General features: G+C 34.6%; 1 protein-coding gene across 1 annotated transcript; it reads left to right on the top strand.

Moving 5' to 3' along the window:
• On the top strand, positions 1-22,465 carry LOC110738468 (mRNA-capping enzyme-like). Its single transcript, XM_021918877.1, has 18 exons — positions 1-261; positions 688-849; positions 3,925-4,060; positions 4,395-4,546; positions 9,094-9,177; positions 9,265-9,327; positions 10,181-10,321; positions 10,409-10,612; positions 11,225-11,338; positions 13,010-13,059; positions 16,850-17,012; positions 17,148-17,267; positions 18,446-18,568; positions 18,680-18,778; positions 19,295-19,384; positions 19,663-19,747; positions 21,609-21,739; positions 21,843-22,465. The coding sequence occupies exons 2-18, from the start codon at positions 733-735 to the stop codon at positions 21,987-21,989; spliced, it is 2,019 nt and encodes a 672-aa protein (XP_021774569.1). The 5' UTR covers positions 1-261; positions 688-732; the 3' UTR covers positions 21,990-22,465.
• Positions 22,466-23,254: the final 789 nt, after the last annotated feature.

Here is a 23,254-nt window from a genome sequence, read left to right as displayed (position 1 = left end):
ACAGCCCCATTTATTTATTGGACGGATATGACCCATTTATAACCGGGGCGGGTCAAGGCTTTCAATGGGGCTTCAGACCATTGAATTGCTCTAATTGTCAATAAGAAAAGAAAAAAAAAAAAACGAACGTAGCCCTACCTTCTCCTCCTCTCTCTCAGTTCTCCATTGAAGCGTACTTCACGTTCTCCATTGAAGCGCACGTAACGTCCTCCATTGACGCGCCTTCTAATACTTGTACCCCCCATTGAAGCAATTTCTGAGGTAAGTTCTTGTTCCTATTTGTAATCATCATATCAATTTCACAATCTAGGGTTTATCTTTGATCTAAAATTTATTTAATTTAATTGTCAGTGAGTAAATTTAGGGTTCGAAAATTTCAACTGTTGGTTTTAATTACCAAGATTATAACCAGTGATTATGTTGCTAGAAAAGAAAATTATGAGCTTAATTTGATAATTGAGTCAATTGTCCCTAAAATTATGTGATTTTTCGAGATTTTTTTGATAATTGAATCAAATTTGGTTGCTAATGTATTGCAGAACCCTTTAATGTTAGGATTGAACTATGTAATTAGACCTCTTCTCGGCTGTTATAAATGCATGATTGCGAAGTATGAAGTTTGTTAAGAGTGTATGATTGTTATTGACTGCATGTGGTTAAAATTGCGGTTGATGATGTGTAATGCAGATATTAAATTTTTTGGTTCATGCTTGGTGTTGATTGAGTAGTCTAATGGACTTGAATGTCTCACCTTCGCCGGAAGAAGATGAAGAGTATTTTGAACACCAGTTTGAGGAAGATGTGGCGAGACATGATAACGTAGAGACATCTGTTCAAACTCTTCGCCGGGTATGCTGAACTCTGTACTTGATTGATTGAATTTTTCTTCTTTGATAAATAATTATCTGATGAGGAGAATAGACAGTTCTTGTATTTGCACTTAATAGTTTTTGCCTGTGCTTTCAGTTTTTTTTTTAAAAAAACTAGAATTTAATTTAAAATTTACTTGTTTATTTTGTCCTAAAATTTAATTCTATTACCCTATTTACAGCATAATTACACTCTCACTTTCACTCTTCCCCATTCCCATTCTCTTCATCATATCAAGACTTCAATTGTTATTAAAAAAAAAAAATTAAAATTCTTTGTTCTCCCTAGTCAAATTGAAAAATAATTGAATATTTTATTCTATTTGATTATGGTTCTCAATGTTTATTTGATTTCGTCATATTTTTTTTATTCTATTTGATAAATTTTATCTTAGACACTTTATAGTGCTATGTCAAACATTCGATTTATTGTGTCGGTAGATTTTTTTTCCCCTTTTTATATGACTATATGCATGTGTACTAAATTTTGTTTGGAGAGAGATGATGTGGAGATGATGTGAGTTTAACTTAGATGTGTGGATTAGCCCCTATAAATGTAAGATAATGATAAAGATAATAACTCAAACATGTATTAGTCTAGAGGGAAAGAGATTAATCTTGCATTTATGTAAGTAAGTGAGACTTAACTATTCCTTATTTAATTTGGTTGGGCAGTGATTGAAGATGTAATTATCTTGGTTGCCTTTTTAGTGTGTATGACGTGGCACTATGATTTATATTAGTAAATGAGACATAATCATCCGTTATGTAGCTTTATCGGATGATGATTGAAAATGTAATTACCTTTTTTTCCTTTTTAGTGTGTATGACATGGCTCTACGCGAGAAGAATATTTAGGTTTTAGAGCCCTCACATTCATCCAGCTTTACTTTAATAATATATAGATTTGAAATGTTGAACCAAGCTCTCACATCCCACTTTATGCATCTATGCTAGTGTTTACCTAACTAAAGTACTCTGATGAATATATGGACCTAGATTACTTACAAGGTCTTCTACATGATGAATGTTAGTTGTAAGATCATCTTAAGGTAATGGGTTTGCCAAAGCATTTCCTAAATGGTGATATTATTGATTTTATGACCCTTGATTTTCTTTTGTCCTTGACTGTTCATAGTACAAATGAGATTTCAAGTGCTCATTGCGTATGATTGATGGTGGTGTAATTTTGATCATTAAGACAGTGGAGCGTCTTTTATCCATACTTGCTTATCTTATGATTTTATATTACTGTATATGGTTGTTTGCTGAGGTAAGTCTTGTGTACTTACTACCAAGATTCCTTGGTTTATTTTGTGACCAATGCTATGATTTTTTATTAGAATCGAAACTTTGATCTTCCAAAAAAATCCGATTAACCAGAGATAAGAGTTTGATGGTCAATATCCATCACACTTATGTTTTGATGTAGATGTAGTTATTGGATAATGTCAGCCAATCCCAATGGGTATAGGATTAGGGTCAATTAATAAAATTTGTTTTTGGACAAGGCTCTGAATGGGTAGGATCTTTATTGGACATGGTCAATAGAAGGCCAAATTGATAGCCAGATAATTATATAGAAGAAAATAGATAAGGCTTGATAAAATTTGTGTAGTGTTTACTATTTTCAACTACTTACTTTTGTCTCCCTCTCTTTTTTCTCTTGCTCATTTATCGGCTCACCCAATAAAGACCCACGACTTGCTTTTGGCCCTTTACAAGATGACCAGCTATTACCCGCCTCGACCGCCTAATAACTAGGTCTACATTGTGCAATGGCCTATAAATAGAACCATGACGATATTTTTAGCCCAACCTATCAGTTGCTATATGACTCCATCCTCCCCCCTAAGCTTTTGCTTTGATTCCTCTTTTCCTACTACGCTCCATCCTTTTCTTCTCCATTGTGCGTGTGTGCTCAAATTAATAGGTTCACATGTTTAAGGATCTTCATTATTGTCTCTCCTCCCACTCATTTATCTCATTTTCAAGTTTTTTTTGGTTATCTTTGCCATCTAATTATATTTACTTTCCTGCAACCCTACATGCTGAAAAGAAGTTTAAGTCCTATTGTTGCCTGTGCAATTGTGCTAAAAACATCCAGGACTCTAAATTTTGCGAATTGAGAGGCAGAATCACAAAAGACTCTTATAAGTCTTATTACGTGTGGCTACCAGCCTTTCTCCAGCCTGAAACCCAAAGGGTTGAAGTCGAAGGAATTTAATTTAAATATCTAATAGCCCATTCCAAATTTTTTTAGAAGAATTTGAACAGGAAATCCATGTGCTCCAATGATCAATAGCATATTTTTTGTCGAGCCATTTGCCTATATAATATTACTTTATAAGGATCCTTCTTTTAATTGTCATGGCTGTTTAAACCCAGCTCTCTTGTCATGGGCTCACTTCATGTAGCAGCCATTTTTATTGAAAGAACACTGCAACAAGAGGGGAAATTTGTAAAAATTTTATACTATACAAAGTACAACATACCAATTTGTTGAGGGACACTGAAGCGTGGGAATGAAAATGGGCATTGAGGCTATTGCCATTTTCTGTATGTACAATATGTGGGTGGGTTATTTTTTCATTGTTGCTGCTGTACCTCCCTTGAAATGCTTTTTTAAAGATTCATTAAAAGTAGATAAGGTTGTGTGCATCTTGTTCTCCTCACACCTGACATTGGTAGGATCTTTACTTGGTGGTGGTAGTATAATTATTCTTTGTCAATTTGGGGCCTTGTGTTGCTATTATTCTTTTCCCTCCTTTTCTTTGTGACTGGAAAAAGGAAGAGGAGGTCTTAAGCTAAACAAATTCGTTGAAATCTTTTGATGCTGTAACTACTTCTAAAAATTTGAAACAGTGTTGTGATGAGATATTGTTGTCTAATATCTTCGCCTAAAATGGGATTGCCATTTATGGATCATTTTTATAGCTGTCAAATACAAGTCTTGTTATTTATGTGTCTAGCACTCTTTCTTGATATCTGGTTGATGATTCAGCCTTGTTTTTTTTTGGGCCTTGATAAACTCAGTTCAACTGTTATTGTTTAGGAGCGTGAAGAAAGACGGGAGCGAATAAGAAGAGATCCGATAGATGATAGACCAATGCGCGTAACCAGGCCCTTGGAGCGTGATGAAGGGCCTATCTTGAAGAAGTTGAAAACTGACAGAAACAGGCTACCCCCTGGTAAGCTTCTCCATGCATATAGGTTATCAACTGTATCATGTTCAAACCTGGGCTAAATTTGGAATTTATTTTTGGTTAAATTTTACTGTAGTCCATATATTCTGTAAGTCTTTATTAAAGTGCTACACTGTTACCCTTGGTATTTGTAGATTTCTTTTTTGTAAATAATTTTTTGTAAATAGTTTAATATATGATTGTGGAGGTATTTGCGCAAGATAAATGAACTATTTAGAATTTATGGCTGGCAATATGTTAAATGGTTATTTATCTGCATGACCTGCTTACCTAGCCTTTCTTATTATATTTTCTAATACATATTGTTGTGTATAAACAGGTTGGCTGGATTGTCCAAATTTTGGTCAGGAAGTTGGTTTTATTGTCCCATCTAAAGTTCCTCTTGATGAAAGTTTTAATGATTGCATCGGTCCAGGCAAAAGATATTCTTTCCGTCAATTGTTTCATTTAACAAGAGTGAAGAATATCAAAGTAAGATATTCAAACTAAACTATATATTTTTTTGTTTATTTACTTTTCTTATCTGACGATAATTCTTGAGTGTGTAATGAATTCTTGTCTAGCATATGGACTTTCTAAATTGGAAGTGTGTATGTTAACTTGTTGGTTTAAATTTGTCAAGTACATAAAATTTGACTTTTTGAGCATTGATTTGACGCGTTTTGATAGGTTTTTACTAGGCTTATTGGGCAGAAATAGATTCGTTTAATGTAGACTTAGGGTTTATTCTTGTAAAAAATATTCCTTTTCAAATTATTTAAAAAAAAAAACTTTTTCAAAGTGAAGCCATTTAGTCTTTTTGTTTTGCCCCCTTATTTTATTCCTTTGTATTTTACAGTATGGCATGTCCTTTGAGAAAAGTTGAATGACATATACTTGTTTATGATTTGAAGAGTGAAGGAAGATATTTAATTGGGTACTCTATGGCAGTATTTCTAGTAGTGCCTAAGGCTTTCTTGTGGGCTCCTGTTGTGATCAATCAAATGATAGACAGATACAATTGATACGTTTTGTTTTCGTATTTTTTGTGTTGATACTTAAATAGCTGTAGAGAATACACCCAATTTATCTGATGGCCAGATTTCTATAGGATTAGCTAGTGTTCCTGCACATTATCTGGTTGGATTAGGAGTGTCAAATCAAGAAAAGGACTCTTGATTAAGGGATGGATGAGAGACAATGCTGAAAAAGTTAAGTGGAGGTAGAGTGGGCTGGTGGGCAGCTGTGATGATCGTGACTAGATAACTACGTTATATAGGGTTTTAAACAAATTTTAAAGGTTGGATTCTATAAATAGTATAAAATGTTTATTTTGTTGTTGCATGGTTGACATAGAATCACATAAAATTTATTTGTGACTTAGAAATTTGGTTGTTTAATAAGTGCACAGCAAATTCACACTTTGTTGAATGTTCATACCCATGTAGTCACCCCATAAGAGGTTTCTTTTCTTTTTATTTTATTATTTTATTTTTTTTCACGTCATAAGAACTGATACTTCACTCCAAAGGAAGTGTAACTAATTATAAAAATTGGAGAGGTGGGGGGGGGATGGGGAGCTTTAGAATCACTTGGGTTGCAGCCAAGATTTTGACCGTCCGACGAGAATACTGTATTTTGTAATTCAGCTCCATTTTATCAACAATCGCAACTATAACAAAGCCTTAGTCCCGGAATGTTTTGGGGTGTGCTAACATGAATCGTCCGACAAAGAAAAAAGGACATAACAACTTAACCTGTTGAAACAGTTTGAAAAAGGTGTGCAAAGTGAGAAAAAGAAATCTAAGAGAGCTTTACAATAGTACCAAGAATAAGTTTAAGAAAGTTTTAAAGGAGTGGTATTGGTTAAAACGTGTGAGTAAGAAATAGAAGAGCAACTCCAGTGGTGGTAGCTCGGGACTTGCTTGCAATTTAGAAAATTCCCTAGCTATTAGCTTAACTATTGGAGCTAAAAAATCAAATTAGCTTGGTCAAGCCTGGAGAAAAAACTTGCCAAAAAGGTGGGTTGATACATTAATAAAATAAATGTAAAAAGCTAATTAACAAATTAAGGCTCAATTAAATCACAAGCTACTAGCTGTCCATTAAATAACAAAGTAGCTACAAAAGAGATTAGCTTAAAATCTTATGTGGCATAACAAAGCTAATTTGTTCATTAGCTTCCATTGGAGTTGCTCTAATGGTCTTGTGAAAACTTTAGCTAAGGAAATAAAAAATGTTTATAAAACTCGAATTGATTAAATCATTAAAAGTAATTGCTAACATAAAATATACAAAAGTACTTTCTTCATTTCTTATTTGTGTAGCATTTGCCAAAAACGGATGTTACAAGTTATGTACAACAAAAAAAAAGTTTTCTTCTATAGTAATATTTAAGTTAAATTACCAACAACCCTACTTCCATTCAATACTTATTAACCTTACTTAATCATCCCTTAATAGAAACTAACCCACACTTTCTTTGCTCCCTTATGACCACATCCACCACCTACACCACCACATTTTCACTCTTCTCCCTCACTTTTACCCCACCTTTCTCTTATCCCAACCACCATACCACCACCACCACCACCACCACCATATTTTCTCCCCCCCCATAACCACCACCACCACGAGTCGTCGCGGCCCCTCCTCGTGAGATCAAGTCGCCGCCGACCTTCCAGGGATAGCAGCAATTGGGCGGTACAGGTGAGGGCACCCCTCCCGCGTACATGCACCCGCCAAATTTTTTTCTATTCACCACCCGCGGTGGGTAACATTTAATACCCACTCTCGCCTGTAGGCGGGTGGAAACTTAGACTCACACTAGATCCTCCACCTATGTGGATATTCACTACACACTTTTACCCGCCAACATTTGTTTAATAAATTTTCTATAGAACATGTCATTATGCCATCTCTAAATTGCCGTAAATACATAATTTTAATAGCGTATAATACAAGGTAGTAGTCAAATAGTCAATATGTGTTAAAACAATAAAATTAGTCTTGCATTATCACAAATACACAAAGAATTGCATAAAAAAATTAGTACTCCCTCCGTGTTTTAATAAGTGTTACACTTTGACCGACGTAGTTTTAGGCAATTTAATTGACTTAAATAAAATAAGGGGTAAGTTTGGTAGTTAGAGTATTATAAAATTGTTAAAGAAAGATAGTGGGGTTAATAATTTATTAGTAATGAATCGGAGAGGAAATAAATAATAAAAAAAGTAGCAGTGGGTTTGGATAGGGATCATGAAAAGAGAAAGATATAATATTAAAATGTAGCTTTTTTGTAAAAAAAAAGAAGTGTAACACTTATTAAAATACGACTGCATTTAGTAAGTGTAACACTTATTTAAACACGGAGGGAATAATAGTAATAAGTTGGCTTTAGCACCACCTACCCGCAACCCACGGTGAGTATGACTTTTGCACCCATACTCGCCTACTTACACTCCAAAGTTGGACCCATACACGCTCCAACTAGGGTGGGTGCGGTGCGGAACACACAGTTTTGTATTTTCGTGAGATCGAGTTGCCGCCTCCTCACCTCTCGTGAGATTGAGTTGCCGCTGCCCACCTCTCGTGAGATCGAGTTGCTTGCTGTCGCCCCTCCTCTCGCGAGATAGAGTTGGTGCCGCCTTTTCTCCCATGGGAGCAAGTCGTCATGCCTCTTCTCCTCTTGATAGTTGTGTTTGTGGTGAGGTGTAATTTTAGTGGTGAGTTTTTGATGGCTAGGGTGGTTATGGGGTGGGTTGGTAGTGTGGTTGCGAGGGTGGGTTTGGGGTTGGTTTTGGGTCGGTTTTGGGAGTTTTGGTGGCTATGGGGTGGGTTTTTGGTGGTTAGGGTGGGTGGTTTTGGGCTTGGTGGTAATAGGGTGGTTGCTGATGTTGTATTTAGTGGTGGTGATTCATTTTGCTCTTATTTTAGTTAACACTCTTTAAGGGATTTTGCTGCACAACATAAGAAACGGAGGAGGTAGTATAGACTTCCTTCAATCTTTTTACCTGTCTCGCTTTGAATTCTAGATTATTCACCACCCTTCCTTTGACTGCCTTTTTTGAATTACTCCCTCCGTATTTTATTATTTGCTCTTTCTTTATGTGCGAAATTTTAGGAGAAATAGTAAAAAGTAATAAGTATAAAGGAAATGGAGTTAGTGGAAGAATAAAGTTTGGGAGGAAAGAGAATATGGGAATATTAAAGTATGATAGTTGGGGTCAACTAAAAGAGAAGAAATTAGTAAAATATTGTGTAAGGTTTGCAAGTAGCAAAAGGAAAGTGGAGCAAGTAATAAAATATGGAGGGAGTATATGTAAGGAAAAACATTTTATATGGGATCTTGTTAGAATTGTCTCAAAAGTAGTATCATTATATATAACTTATATTTTTTATTTATGGAGAGTTAAAGTTATCGATGGTTAAAGTTTTGCATTGACAAGCGTGATAAATGAAATATGTCGAGTAAAAAAGAACGGAGGAAGTATATAATCATGACATGTCATTGGCGTGAATTTTCTTCCTCCATACCGCCCTATCCAACACCATGTTTTCCTTAATCCCTTAAGCACTCATATCACTGTGAATCACCCTCTTCCAAGTATTTTTAGGTCTTCCCCTACCCCTCGCTATCCCAACACTTTGCAAGTCTTCGAGCCTCACTTGGCCTCCTTATATGGTTTGCAAGTATATCTAGGTCTTCCCCTACGGGGAAAAGAAGTCGCACATTTTATATCTTGGCCTTTCTGGTTTTGTACTGATACTAAGATTCGATTTCTTTTTAGCATTTTCTTAGATTGAATGATATATAACTGATCAATTCTTCTAGAAAGGCACTCATTTTGTTCGCAAGAGTCCTTTTGATGGCTCCGGATTCTCTTTTTCATAGGTCCGTGTTTCGGGATCTGATATGAATTAAATATATGGGTGTAATCCATGTTATGTTTTATTAATTCACTGTCTTGCCTGTCCTTTAATGTATAACGTGATTGTTGTATTGGTGATAAATGACTGACGTAGATGTTTTGTTTCAGCTTGGTATGATAGTTGACTTGACAAATACAGATCGGTATTATTCACCGAGTGATTTTAAGAAGGAAGGTCTTAAATATCTAAAGGTACCTTTAAATTCTTAAAAGCCCCTCAATGAACTAATTTTCTTGGTTTATATGTTTTATTGATTGACCTATACACTTTCTTTATAGATTCGGTGCCAGGGTCGTGATTCTGTACCAGATAACGAGTCTGTAAACACCTTTGTCTTTGAGGTGAGTAGAATTTAGAATGTTTTATGTGTATGTGTGTGCGTGCACTTTTAGAGTAGCTAACATATCCTGACCACTTAATTCTGGGACCTATCTGGATAGTAAATGTTAATAATGGGAGTTTTTTTTTTTTTTTTAAAATAAAATTAATCATGCTAGCAATTACTCTGCAATATTTTAAATATTTTATTGTTTTTATACCAAATACTCTACATTAACAACTAATTCACTACTCCCTCCGTCCCTTTTAGAAGCCTATTTCTAATATTTATTACTCACATAATAAAGAGAAATAGGCTTCTAATTTAGGGACGGAGGGAGTAGTAAAGTATTAATGATGAGGGAATGAATCAAGAATCAGGATTATCAATGTATAAATAATTATGTAGCATCACATTTAAATAATTGGTAAACTATTCATCCATTCTCTTTTGATTGGAACAATTTGGCTTTTGCAATATTCATAAGCTAATTTGGACCATTATTATTTATTGATACATGAAGAACAAATGTTATTATGCTCAAGGTTGTTGCATTAGAGTCTCAATGCATATTTTCAAAAGGTTAACTGTATGGAATTTTTCTATTGGATGATTAAATTACTTAATTATAATTGTTAAAATTCTGCGTTGCAAGTGTGATAGTAAAATTATTGCAGTTAAAAGAGGATAAAGGAAATATGGTAGTTTTCTTAACAATATTTATCTGGCTCCCAACATTATGTCAGAGGAGGAGTGTATTTTGGTGTAGGCTCATTCCCTCATATCAATTTTTATTTGGTAAACATACATTGCCAAGTGCTGCTCATTTATCTATATTTGTATTTTACAATCTTACATTGATTGAGGAATTTCAGGTTGCACAATTTATATTCAATCAAAATGAGAGACAGCCCAGGAAATATGTATTAGTTCATTGCACTCATGGCCACAATCGAACTGGTTACATGATAGTTCATTATTTGATGCGTACACAGCAAGCCAGTTGTGTTGCTGAGGTCAGTTTTGTTTTTGTTCTCAGTTAGCGTTTGATGTATTAATATCTGTTGCTTAATATTTTAAGTACTTTATTTTCTTATGAGCAGGCTATACAAAGATTTGCAGCAGCTCGGCCTCCAGGGATCTATAAACAAGACTACATTGATGCATTATTTGCTTTCTATCATGAAACTAGAAGTGACTTAGTTGTATGTCCCCATACCCCTGAGTGGAAGAGGTCCTCTGACTTTGATCTAAATGGCGAAGCTCTTCCAGAAGATGATGATGGGGTTCCATATACTTCGACCAATGTATGTAATTTATTTTTGTAGGAAATCATACTGCAACACACCATTATTAGTTAAACCTCGACTTGCAACTCTATTAGGTATATATGTGGCCAAAGTCCCAGAAACCCTTACTTGCATTTATGTCCTTTCCTCAAGGTTGAAAGCCCAAGTTGTGGTCCATACTTGCATAATGATACTCAAGTGGGAAAACATGATATTATGTTCTACTTGAAGTTTGTACATGAATTTAAGTATTAGTCTTAGCTCTTGAACTTGATTTTCACTTGTAACTGTAATGCAGTGCACTTGTAACTAGTGATTAGACTTTTTTCAACGCTCCTTGATAAATTATTCCATATCTTCTTCCAGGCTATGCACTTTGTTTGAATTTTCTTAGTTTGATAATTTTGTTGGTTAAATGGTTTCTGCTGTCAACTAATTGCTACAATTGCTTTTGTAGTGTAGCAAACTATATCATTAGCCTTCCCAAAAAAAAGGAAAAGGAAAGGAAAAGTAAAAGAAAAAAAACAAAAAAACACTATACCATTAGTCAACCAATTAGACTGGCCTCTTTGCTGACTTTGCTTTTAATTTTTTGTATAATGCATTTTGATGTGTAGTTTCCGTTTTCAGGAAAAACTGGAGAATGCTGTAGTATTGACCAATGATGATGTCTTAGGGGATAAAATACCTGATCAGCAAGAATATCAATTGCAGAGATTTTGCTGCGAAATCCTTAAGACTGCGGTACCTGTTTTCTTCTGAAGCTGCAAATTATATATTCTTAGGGCAATTTATCTTTGTGGTATTCCTGTTTTGTTGAACAAGATGTGTGGGTCTGTACAATGTATAGTTATTTGGCCTTTTGGGGGATTTTCCCTTTGTAGATCTTTCTTTAGTTAGCTCATTATTCAAGTATCCACTTACTTTATGTCCTCTTTAGATTGGGAAGTTGAGTTCCGTAAGAAAATTAGGGTCTTAATCTTATTTGTTCCTGTGTAATTACATTAGAGAATTTGTGGGGTGTTTAAAATTTTAGACCTTAATTCAGGTGTTTGATTCTTATTATAAGGGAGAGACCATGAGACCATTAAAAGATGAGATAGCTCAATTTTACAAATGAAGAGATATAATTTATTGAAGAAAACTTGTAAATTTTCCACTAGGCAACTTTAAAATCGTAATAATTGGGGTTTACTGTTTGCTAAAATTGCCATGGTAGCCACAATCAACAAAGGATTGCGCTAGGGTTCCTTTGAGCGAGAAAGGATATTTTTTTTTATTCTTTGACTGTACTTTGTTTACCTTTTCATACCCGAGCTTTGTAATTAATTTTCCATTAAAAGGAAAGATTAACTCCTTGAAAAGTCTCTCCTTCAGTAGTTGTTCAGTGTGTTTAGTATGAAATTTTAAGGAACTGGTTTTTGTAGGTAACACATCAGCACGACACACCCAAAAGAAAAAAAAAAAAAAAAATAGATAAATGCAGAACAACCTATGCCTCATTTTTTCATTTTAGAAGCCTTATACACCCTCTGTCCTTGAAAGGTTTATACAATTTTTTGGGTACAGTTTAAGGAGAGTAAGTGGTGGGAGATAATGGGTAATTCTTGTTCAGAAAAGAGAAAAATATACTTTTGTTGATGGCTTCAAAAGCATGATAATGGTGTTGGGTTGTCTCTAGTTTTCAGCTTTCAATTCCGTTCTTTTAAATTTTATTTGTTGCTATTTTGGAGCTATAGCATGTTGATTTACTCTTTGTCTTAGTATTGCTCTCTTTTTGTTTGTGGAGAACCTCTTGTGCTCAACCTTTTTTTTTTTTTTTTAAACAAGTAATTTTTTTTCGCTTTGTGTCTGCTTTTCAGAATTCTAAAGTACTTGCTTGTTAGATTTGCAATTTTGAGTTGTTTATTTCACTTTGGTTATTTTCCAAGATTCCTCTTGGCTCCTTAAAAATAATGTACGGAGAATTTGAGAACTACTTACTCCATTTCTCCTGGGCACGTATGCTGATGCAAATCTTTGATCAATTATATCTTTAATTTTTAATAAGTATAAAGTCTAACAATTGAAAATTAATAATCTATTCATTGAGACGATTCCAACAAGTACCCACAAAACTATATTTTTTCTTATGTATATATCACAAACATTAGTCAAAGTAGGATAAATGAATAATGGAAAAAGTAGAAATGGAGCAAGTATTTAAAAACGGAGGGAGTAAGATCTAAATATCTGGACATGTGCATGTTGGTACATATCAAATCACATGATCCTTACTACATGTTGTGCTATTATGTAAAATTTTACACATTGATATAGATCTAATATCTGCTGTACGTGCTCAGTGTAGCAAGCCTAGATCCTTACTACATGATAATGATTCTGTGTTATTTACCGCACTGTTTTATGTTGCAGGGTCGGGGAAATCTACAATTTCCAGGGTCACATCCAGTGTCTCTTGACAGGTAATGGTTGCGCTGATTTTGTTAGCTTTTATTAAAGGAACATCTGTTTTCAAAGGGCTTTCTACTTTGAATGTAGTTGTTAATCCCTTTGCCCTAAAGCAGTCTACCAAATTTACCATATCTGTTAGTCCCAAATATTCTTCCCATTTCCTTATTTGGCACGGATCCACCAATAAAAACTACTTCCTCCGTTTTTATTTACTTGACTGACATTCCTAAAATGCAAATGTCATATTACTTGACCCATACTATACTTGGTAAGCTCTTTTGGTAAACAAATTCTCTTAAGTACCCTTATAAAGTGCATGGGGGGTTAACAATTGTGGGTAAAAAAGTTAAGCATTTGCACCAACTACAATTTCTCTCTCCTCTCCTTTGATATTTTGCAAAAGGCTCTATGGGTCAAGTAAATAATAGCAGAGGAAGTATTAGTTATTATCCTCCTCTCTCCTGCCCAACTTGCCTACTCACTCAACATCTCCCCAGCGTGTCCCACTTAGGCTTTGTACAGTTCAACTTAAGCAAATATGATTAGTGTAAAAATAATCTCAAGTTTGTCTAATTAGGAAATCTGATCAGACCAGATTAGAAAAACCTATCAGGTGAACTGAACATTGCTTAAGTTTTTTACTCTCTCCTTAAACTGTGCCTAAAAGAAATGGAAAGACTAATGTGGCACGGAGGGAGTATGGAAATATAAACCATTTGTTATTTTATCTCAAGAGAAGCCGCTCAAATGAAATTGTTTGAAGGATTTTTTTTTTTTTTTTTTTTTTTTTTTTTTTTTTTTTTTTTTTGTCATCCTCAAAAATAGAATTGTAAAATGTTATAGTACTTGAAGACTTAAAAGAGACGCAGAGAGGTCTTTGTACTCAGATTTTATAGGATAATTTTACAGATTCTTCAACTTGTGTCAGATTACCTCTGTTTACTACAAAGTGATCAGCATATTGCTGTGTAAGAGGAACATTTCCAATTGTAGTGAGGGAAAAATAGAGGAAGCAGTGAAATTTACTAGGTCAATAGATGATTCAAGGTGCCGCTAGTTGCCTTCTTGATGTTGGGTTGTTTACTTCTCTACACAAGGATCCATCTGTCAGTTTCTGGGTAAAGAATGACGAAGAACGAAATTTGGCATAATACTAATATGAATGTGTTTTGATAAGCAGCAATTTTATTCTCTTTGTTCTTATATATTGTTTTTAGAAATGCTAGGCTTTAAAATATAAATATAGTTTTATTTATCAAGAATTTTAGACTAGTGTTAACTAGTTCGCTCACTCCACAAACAATGTTGCAGCTTGTTTATCGTTGTTCACCGAAAGTTTGCTACCTTGGGTGATCTAAACACCCAAATAGTGTATGATTTCACACCTTTTTTTTTTTTTTTTTTTTTTTTTTTTTTTTTCATATTTCGGTTAGTCTCTATATCCGTATAAGCATTTTGATTATGTTAGCTCAGCTCCTTTTATCCTGTGGCCCTTTATATCAATAATAGAGGGTCATGAGATGCCATTTATAAACAATGAACAATATTATGAAAAAAACGGCTCAAGAGTTTATTTTATCTTTTCTTTTGAAAGAAGACTTTGTTTTCTAAGTTGAAAAACTGTCTTCGTTGATTATTGTTTACTTGTATTCTATTACTAGTTAAAAATAAAATTGTATCAAAATAGATTTAATGCCATATTAAAGCAACAATAAGTGTACAGGATGGTCGATTTTAATTCACCTCCAAATCAGTTAGCTACGAATTATGTTTCATGTACCTAGTCATACAACAATATAGGTAACACTGTTTTGACAATAGAATCACCTTTGTTTATTCTTATCCTAAGTTACTTGTTTTATTGGTTCTCCTGCCTTTTAGTATGCTGTTGCCAATTCTCTTAAAAGTTTTACATCCAAAGGTGTATAGTATCCAGAAATTTTAATGTTAGTGTGGAGTTATACAATAGAAAAATAAGGACAGGAGAATAGTTAAAAGGAACAGTATTATGGGCATTGGCTGAGAAGCGTTTCAGAACATTTGTGATATATTCTGGGTGATTTTAGTTGGAAAAAAGTAAGACGATGCTTTGTTGTCAATATTTTGGTGAAGTTTATAGTATTAGGCTTAATTGATCATTGTGTTTTTCTTTGGGTCTTGTGTTTTAAAATACGTCCATCAATGTAGTCTGCCAATATGCAGTTGAATTGGAAGTGGCTTTTGGATTAAATATCTCTTACGTAACTCTTCCTCAATTTTGTGTATTAGCTCATGTGCTCCAGATCCTAGAATAGTCCCTGTTTCTACTCTTTTTGGATGTTTCTGTTGGCAATTTGTTGGTGTAGTTGGAAAGAAAAAACCCATTAAATTTTTGAGGATTCTCTTCTCCCTCATCAATGTTTTAAGCTCCCATATTTTAGGCTTCTCTATTGCTGGAGTCACGTATTAGGTTCTGCGCAATTTTTAATGTATCTTGAGTATGATTTTATGAAGAAGTGCTTCATGATAACTCGAGAGGCTTGAGCTGTTGTGTTCCCAGGTCTCTTATATTTTGGGTGACAACCCCTTTGTAGGGGTATTTTTCCAATATATATCATTTATATCTACATTATTATCAGAAAAATGCTTTCCACTCTTGTTTTGAGTAAGAGAAGCTACGAAATAGTTGTATTATTTACTCCATACATATTAGTTCTTGGGGCACAAATTAACTGTTGGGCTGAGGTAGGTCTGGGACTGGTGTATTGCCATACGGATAGGGAGTGGAACTGTAATATTACTTTCAGGGAAAGTGTTAATCATGTCTTTTGTAGGGTCTGCTCCTTTTGAAAGTGAAGTTCTTTTATAAAGCTTTGTCAAATATGTGATATTCTAATTAACACCTGATAATTACATTTCATTACAAAATTTCTTTTGACTACAGCTTACTGATTGCTTAAGATATGATTGAAGAATCTGTTTTCCTTTCACCTTTTTGTTCTTGCTTCTTATTCAGCTGCGCATTCTGTCTCTTCTGCCCTGTTCGTTCTCTCTTCTTTTGGTGGTCTTTTGCTATGTTCAACTCCAAAAAGTAGTTCACAGCATGCATGTTGGCCGTGCGTCAGCGCACTTCTTTGTTCAAGTTCTTGATTCTGTACCGAGTGAATCAGATCTTGTCTGAACTATGAACGTTACACTATTGCCACCTCTTAGTAGCATATCTTTGCTGGTTGTTTTATTCTGAGTCGAAATTTCCTTTGGACAACTTATTACCTGCTGACTTGAGGCCAAGAGAGTGTTTTATTAAATTTGACTATTGCATCATGGTGGTGTTTGGGCCTTTTTTTAGTTATGTCAATTACCTTGATCCTTTCTCAGTGAGTCCAACTTGATTGATGAAAGGTGAGAGTAGTTTAGAGTTTTACCAACCCTGATTAACTAATAAGTTCTCAATTAGAGCTATAGGTTGAATATGTCCTGATAATATATTATATCAGATCCTGCCTACAAGTAGATCAGGATTTATGTGAAGTGATTCATAATATAGTTCATTATTGATCATCAAATTGCAAATACCTGAATCTAGTAAGCAAGGGTTATATTCTAAAGTCATTGGTGCCGACAGAAGCAACATATAATGTTTATTTAGAGAGGTTGATGTTGATCATTCTATGATAGTATTGGAAAAGCATTTTTGGGCGTCATAGCATCTTAAACTTTTTGAACTGGCAGAATTTGTTATAGTTTTATGATTATCCCTTGCACTATTTTATTATAAACACAGCTATTAGCTGTATTTCATTGGGCATTTATTGGTTACAGGGACAACTTACAACTGCTAAGGCAACGGTATTATTATGCTACATGGAAAGCTGATGGCACAAGATATATGCTGCTCCTTTGTCCTGATGGGGCTTACCTAGTTGATAGAAGCTTTAAATTTCGGAGGGTCCAGATGCGGTTTCCATGTAAAAACATGACAGATGTATGTGGAGAAGATCTAAATAATATTTGTTTTACTTTTATACCTGAATAATTGAGCTTATATGACCTTCCTTTATTTATTTTTTACTATTATGTTGGCTGATGTTTATTTTTTCTTGATTTATTTGAGTCGCAGCTCCACCAGTATACTTTGCTTGATGGAGAAATGGTTATTGATACTATAAGTCCCCAGAGGCAAGAGAGGAGATATCTGATCTATGATTTGATTGCTATTAATCGTGTGTCCCTTGCTGAGGTTGGGTATTCAGCTTTTACTAGTTTGCTAAATTTCACCGTCTTTCTGATGTTGATTTTTCTTTGGGTGTTATTCTTTAAGATGATTCTTTATATTGTGAAAGAATAAGTTTTAATCTGTACAGATTAAGTACAGATTAAACAGCATGGAGTTACTCTGTTCATGTGTAGTTGAGTGTCTCAATATATGAATGTTTGCTGCATTGAACTTGAAATATTGTTTGGAAAAAAAAAAAAAAAGAATTTGGATTATTTTTTTTTCCCACTTGATGTAGTAAGGGAGCAGATGAGAGGGAAATTTGCAATGTTGGTCTTGTTTTATCTGGTAACTGGATATAGAATGTTTGCTAGTCAAGTAGGATTTGTGAATTTATAGTGTCAAAAATCAAAACATGTCAACTATAAAAAAAAAAAAAAAAACAGAGGAAGCATTAACTCTAGGATAAGAATAATGTATTTCAAATATTTCCAACTTTGAACCCCCTATAAAAATCCTAAAAAAACATATTTGGCATCAGTACAGGGCTAGTGGTATGAATAAAACAGCTTAGACCTTAGTCAATATCAATGAAAGAATTTAAGGGAAGAAGAAGATGACAGATTAATGAACTGGAAATTACAGCACATGTATGACATTCAAGCTTTCGAGAGGTTTGATTCTCTCCCTGTTCGCAAACTAAATGCTAAACTAACACTAATCAAAATTCAGCATGATATCCCTCTTCCTAACCTGTCCTATTCATATAATTTTCTTTCAAGACTAACTAGCTAACTTATTCCCACTGAAAGTTTGGATCCCAAAAAAATTGATTTTCTTTAAATTTGAATTACTTTCTATTTGCTTACTATGGCTTACAACTATGAGCCTTGTCAGATGAAATTGGAATGCATTAATAAACTAACAACCTGCTTTTTTTAAATCCCATTGATGGAGTAAGCTAAAGTGTAAACATGGCCCATTAATGATCTGCGTCAGGTTTGCCGTAGCCCTGCCCCATAGGACATGACCATGACTTAACCCTCCTTGCTAACAATTTTGAGTGCCTGCAATCCTGCTCCCCCAAACAGCCCAATAGCCCATTTAACCTTTGTACAGCTGAGATAAAGGATCTATTTAAATAAGTTTATAATTCTGGTTATATATGGTTCACAAGGTTCTCATTGTAGTGTACCTTGCAGAGGCCTTTTTATGAGCGTTGGAAACTGATTGAAAAAGAGGTTGTTGATCCACGTAATCAAGAGCGGCGGAATATGGACACAAATGGCAAACCACTTTACAGATATGATCTAGAACCATTCAGGGTATGTACAATTGACATTCTAGATGCTGTTATCAGGAAATACAGTATGTTTAATACTGTATTTGGCTCCTCTATATCCCTGTTCATAATGATACTATACCAAATGTTTCAGGTTAGAAGGAAGGACTTTTGGTTGCTATCAACAGTTGGGAAGCTTTTGAAGGAATTTATCCCTCACCTTTCACATGAAGCTGATGGTCTTGTTTTTCAGGTACTCTGATTGATTTTACAGTGATCTACCCCTTTTCGTGTTTAAGAGCACATGGGCTGACATAAATGATTTTTGCTTCCTTACGGTTTCACATTTCCTATAAATTGCCACTTTCCCATTTGGTTTAAAGGGTAAAGAACTCATGTCCTCAATCAATGCAACAATTTATTTTCAAAATCAAGATAAGTCAATTACTTGTCAGAACATGAGTATTTGATTTTGCAAAACCGTATCACATTCGCATTGTCAAGGTTTCTGATCTTTCTGCAATTGTGGACTTTTGGAGTTGTGGTATTAGGCCTTGATAGCTGTTAATCATTTGCTTTAACAGTTACCAGTTTCAAAAATTTATTATTGATGCTTTGAAGTTGCTGTTTTCTTCTTTTTAGCCTCACTATCTTCTACCCATATGTATTGGAGCTATTTCAGCATTTGCCTTTTTTTGTTTCTCTGATGACTCCTCTCCTTAGAAACTCTGAAATGATAATCATGCATGTCTATTCTTCTATCAATCAGGGGTGGGATGATCCCTACGTTCCCAAGACGCATCAAGGCCTCTTAAAGTGGAAATATCCTGAAATGAACTCAGTTGATTTTCTCTTTGAGGTAATTTCTCGAGCCTTGTACCTTTGTTTTTATAATGGAAAATATAGTAATTGTGGCAATTTGTGCGCATGAAATCTCTCTTTGAATACAGTCAAACAAAGTATTTTACTTGTTAAATGCAGGAAATTCAGGTGAGCCGTCTCTTCAACACTGAGTAACATTTTATTTTACTCTGCGTTGAACAAAGGCGCATCTGAATTCCCAGTTCCCTAACAGAGTGAAATCTCATCTGTAGTAAGCTAATGATGTAAGAGTTGCTTGATAACTTTTGTGGGCAGATAGGAGAAGACGGCACTGAAAACCTTTATCTTTACGACCGAGGAAAAAAGCGATTGATGGACAATAACAGGGTTACATTTGGAGGTATAAATATATATATTTTTCATCTAGTGAAGCTTTTTATTGTTTTGTAAGTAATTAGTACGAGTATTATTTATGCACTTTTGTAAAGTAATCTGTGAAGTATTAAAAACTCCTTGTCTTTATTTTATTTTATTTTATTTCCTGATGTTTGCACAGTGGTATTTAGTTGATGCTCTTTTCATCATGTCTGTTATGTTTGCAAATAACCAAACTACTATAAAGTTGAAGCTGAATATGGGTAAGAAGTATATTTACATTGATTCTGGTGCTTCTGGTTTATGCTATTTTAAGGTATTTTTTCACCTTGACTTCTGTTGGATTCTAAATCCATGCAATGAAACATAGTAGGTTCTTTTTGTTGCTATTACTTGGACTAGTGAATACGGAGCCTATGTTTGTGGTTAGATGCAGTTTTAGAAATTTTTTGAATTTGTACTTGTTATGATGCTTTAGTTTGTGGTACTCGTCTTGGGTTTTCTAGAAACTAGTCCTTGTAACATGGTATAGTAGTCGCGGAAAGAAGAGGCAGGAATCAACTAGGAAAGTAGGAAATGGGAACCCTTTAGTTAACTCCCTTGATGGGCTCTGCTGTTTGTGAGGCCTCAGCTTTACACATTACAAGTTCTTTCTGGTGAAGATAATATGTTCTAAGGATCTTCAAAGTAGGAGCCGTTCCATATTTGTCAATTCTCACCTGTTGAGGTATCATGATAACAACCGCTGGTATGCACTATGTGAAAGTCAATTTAAATGAGTGGATTAAGAGAGTTCGTGCTTAATTTTTGTAATCAAATGTATGAAAGAGGAGGTTCTGATTATAGCTAGAAATCTAGAATGCAGTTCTAAGCAAATTGTAATGTGCCGGGTAATTAGAGAGAAAGCAAAGAAATTTTCAGTTCTAGAAACATAGAAATTTGGAGGGAAAAGAATGAAGAATATTGTTGGGTGAATTATTTAGTTATTTGAGGGGAGAATGAACCCTCAAGCTTAATGTATATTTCATTGTTTGTAATTCCAGAATATAAATTAAAATTTTTCTTCTTCCTAAAATTTCTGGTCCACTTTTGCTAGTTTATAACATAAACTTGATGAGTATGCAAGTTCCAAAATATAGGGGCAATAGGCTGTGCTTTTGACAGTTGATATATAATCTCCCCATGTTTTTGGTTATGTTGGGTGATGGAGAGAAAAAAAATACCTAAACAAGTACTTCCTCCGTTTTATTTACTTGCAACAAGCCACTTTGGCACACACTGTATGGAATAATTTTACCACCGATAAGAAGTGGTGTTGTTACGGTTTAAATTTTATAGGTTAATCCGTCTGTTTCAATTCCTCAAATAGCGCGCCAAAGGTGTATTGCAAGTATAAAAAAAACAGAGGAAGTGTTGCCCTTTAGTCTTTGCTTAAATAGCTTTTACGTGGTGTAATGATTTAGATGACATCTAGATTAACTTTGGACGTCAATAAGTTGCAATATCATGGGCTAGAGTTTTATGACATTTATTTGAATCAAGTATTTACAAAACATATGTGTGGACTGGCTACGTGAGCAATAGAGTTGGAAGACATTTATCAGCTTGAAATATCTTAAACTTTAAAACTAAATTTTACTGGCAAAAACATTTTATTTGTGTAATTGATTTCCCAGACAATCTGATCCTCTGAGCTGTTGGTGACACAGACATTCTTCTTTCAGTTGTTTGCATTTACCTCTCATTACACCTTTATATAGATTTGTTTTTTGGTGATCTTGGTAGTTAATGTGATCCTCTGAGCTGTTGCTGTTATGACTTTCAGTTCGTCTTCTCCCATATGCTTTTGCAGACTCTTAATGTTAGTCAAATTTGATTACTTGCAGATGATGTGGATCCCTCTGCCTACTCTGGTAAGATTGTCGAATGCTCATTTGATTCAGAGGAAAACATTTGGACTTGCATGCGAGTCAGGATTGATAAGAACACTCCAAATGAATTCAACACCTACAGGAAGGTCCAGCACAAATGTTAAACAATTATGTTATCTTATTGGGTAATTCTTTGTACTTTTCCAACTTGTTGCGGTAATAGTAATGCCTTTTTACCGCATTTCGCAGGTTATGAAAAGTATAAAGGACAATATAACTGAGGAGGTGTTGTTAAACGAGATAGGGGAAATCATTCGCTTACCCATGTATGCTGATAGGATTCAAAGTGATAGCAGAGCCATGAAGAAAGGGAAGCCGCCACCACAGAGAAGGTGAATTGGAAATTTGTGTTGCCAGCAATGGTTATTTACTTTGAATGACCTCGCAGCAATTGTTTGTGTAATTAGGCATATTGGTAGCTTGTATATTATTATTACATAATTGTTAGCTGAGGGATTGAATCTTTGTAGGTAGATTAGAAGATGTAGCCCTTTAAAAAATTAGATGTAGTGATAGGTTATTTGTGTATATTGTCATCATAAGCTCTCTATCTTCTCTCTCCGTGTCCCGTGACTCCCGTCTTAATAATGTCTCTCTTATATATAATTTTAAATCACTTTTTAGATGCCCCTTTGAGATGAGGGGGGTTTTGAGAGAGGAGACCATTTAGTCTTTTGCTAGTAGCATCTGATCTAACTTGAAAGGGTTCACCGTTGTAGCTAAACTAGTCCTGATGTTGTATGAATACCTATTTTAGGTTCAATATTTATTTAGGTTGCTATGCCTATAGAAAGGCGTAATCTTATTGAGTATTTGTTTTCCCCTGTATTGAGGTTTCTTTTGAGTATAATTTCATGAAAACAATTAAAAAAGAAATCAATATTAGTTGAGATCAATTAGCTCATTTTAAAAAGGTAAAACTAGGATTCAACTCCCAACTACCCTTGCTTCTTACAATTAAGTCTAGCTACAGAAAGTAGCGGCAGCTCGCTGGTGGCCTCCTTTGTTCCTTTGGTTCCCGGTGAGTTGCCTTTGGCATTTAGGAGCAGTTGGTCACGGAAAGTGTTTGATTTTTTGAGATTTCAGCAGTTTAAAAGTAAATAACCCGATGGTATGTGTTGGTCTGCTTAATGTTGTTTAACCTTTGTATATTGTTTAGGTTTGATTTTTTGAGAGTCATTAGTGTCCATTATTTTTAGTTTGCTGCTAAAATGGTTCGTCTGGACCATACGAGGATTATAAAGTAGAGGAAATGCTTGTGAAAACTGAAGGTCCTGTAGAGGCTAAAACTTACGTGGCATCTAATAAGTTGGAAGAATTTTAATCTGGGTAATTGTCTCTTGCTCCTTGGTATTTGGGAATGATAAAAGAATGTGAAGGCTCTTAAATGAAAGCACCCAAGCACGGATGCACCCAAAGACATGCTGTTGCACCATATCTAAGCCCACCAAATAGCGATTCCGAATTCCATAAGTCAGATTTTTCTGGGAATCATAGATAGCCTCTAAGTTTGTTAGCTTCAACTATGTGGCATCTTCTTTAAGGAAGTTTGAGTTATTAATTGGAATTCTTAACAATCACAAAGGATCCCCCACAATTAG

Source organism: Chenopodium quinoa, unplaced genomic scaffold, assembly GCF_001683475.1.
Source record: "Chenopodium quinoa cultivar QQ74 unplaced genomic scaffold, ASM168347v1, whole genome shotgun sequence".
Taxonomy (NCBI): Eukaryota; Viridiplantae; Streptophyta; class Magnoliopsida; order Caryophyllales; family Amaranthaceae; genus Chenopodium; species Chenopodium quinoa.
The sequence above is the reverse complement of the archived record's forward strand: the minus strand, read 5'-3'. Positions and strand labels throughout refer to the sequence as shown.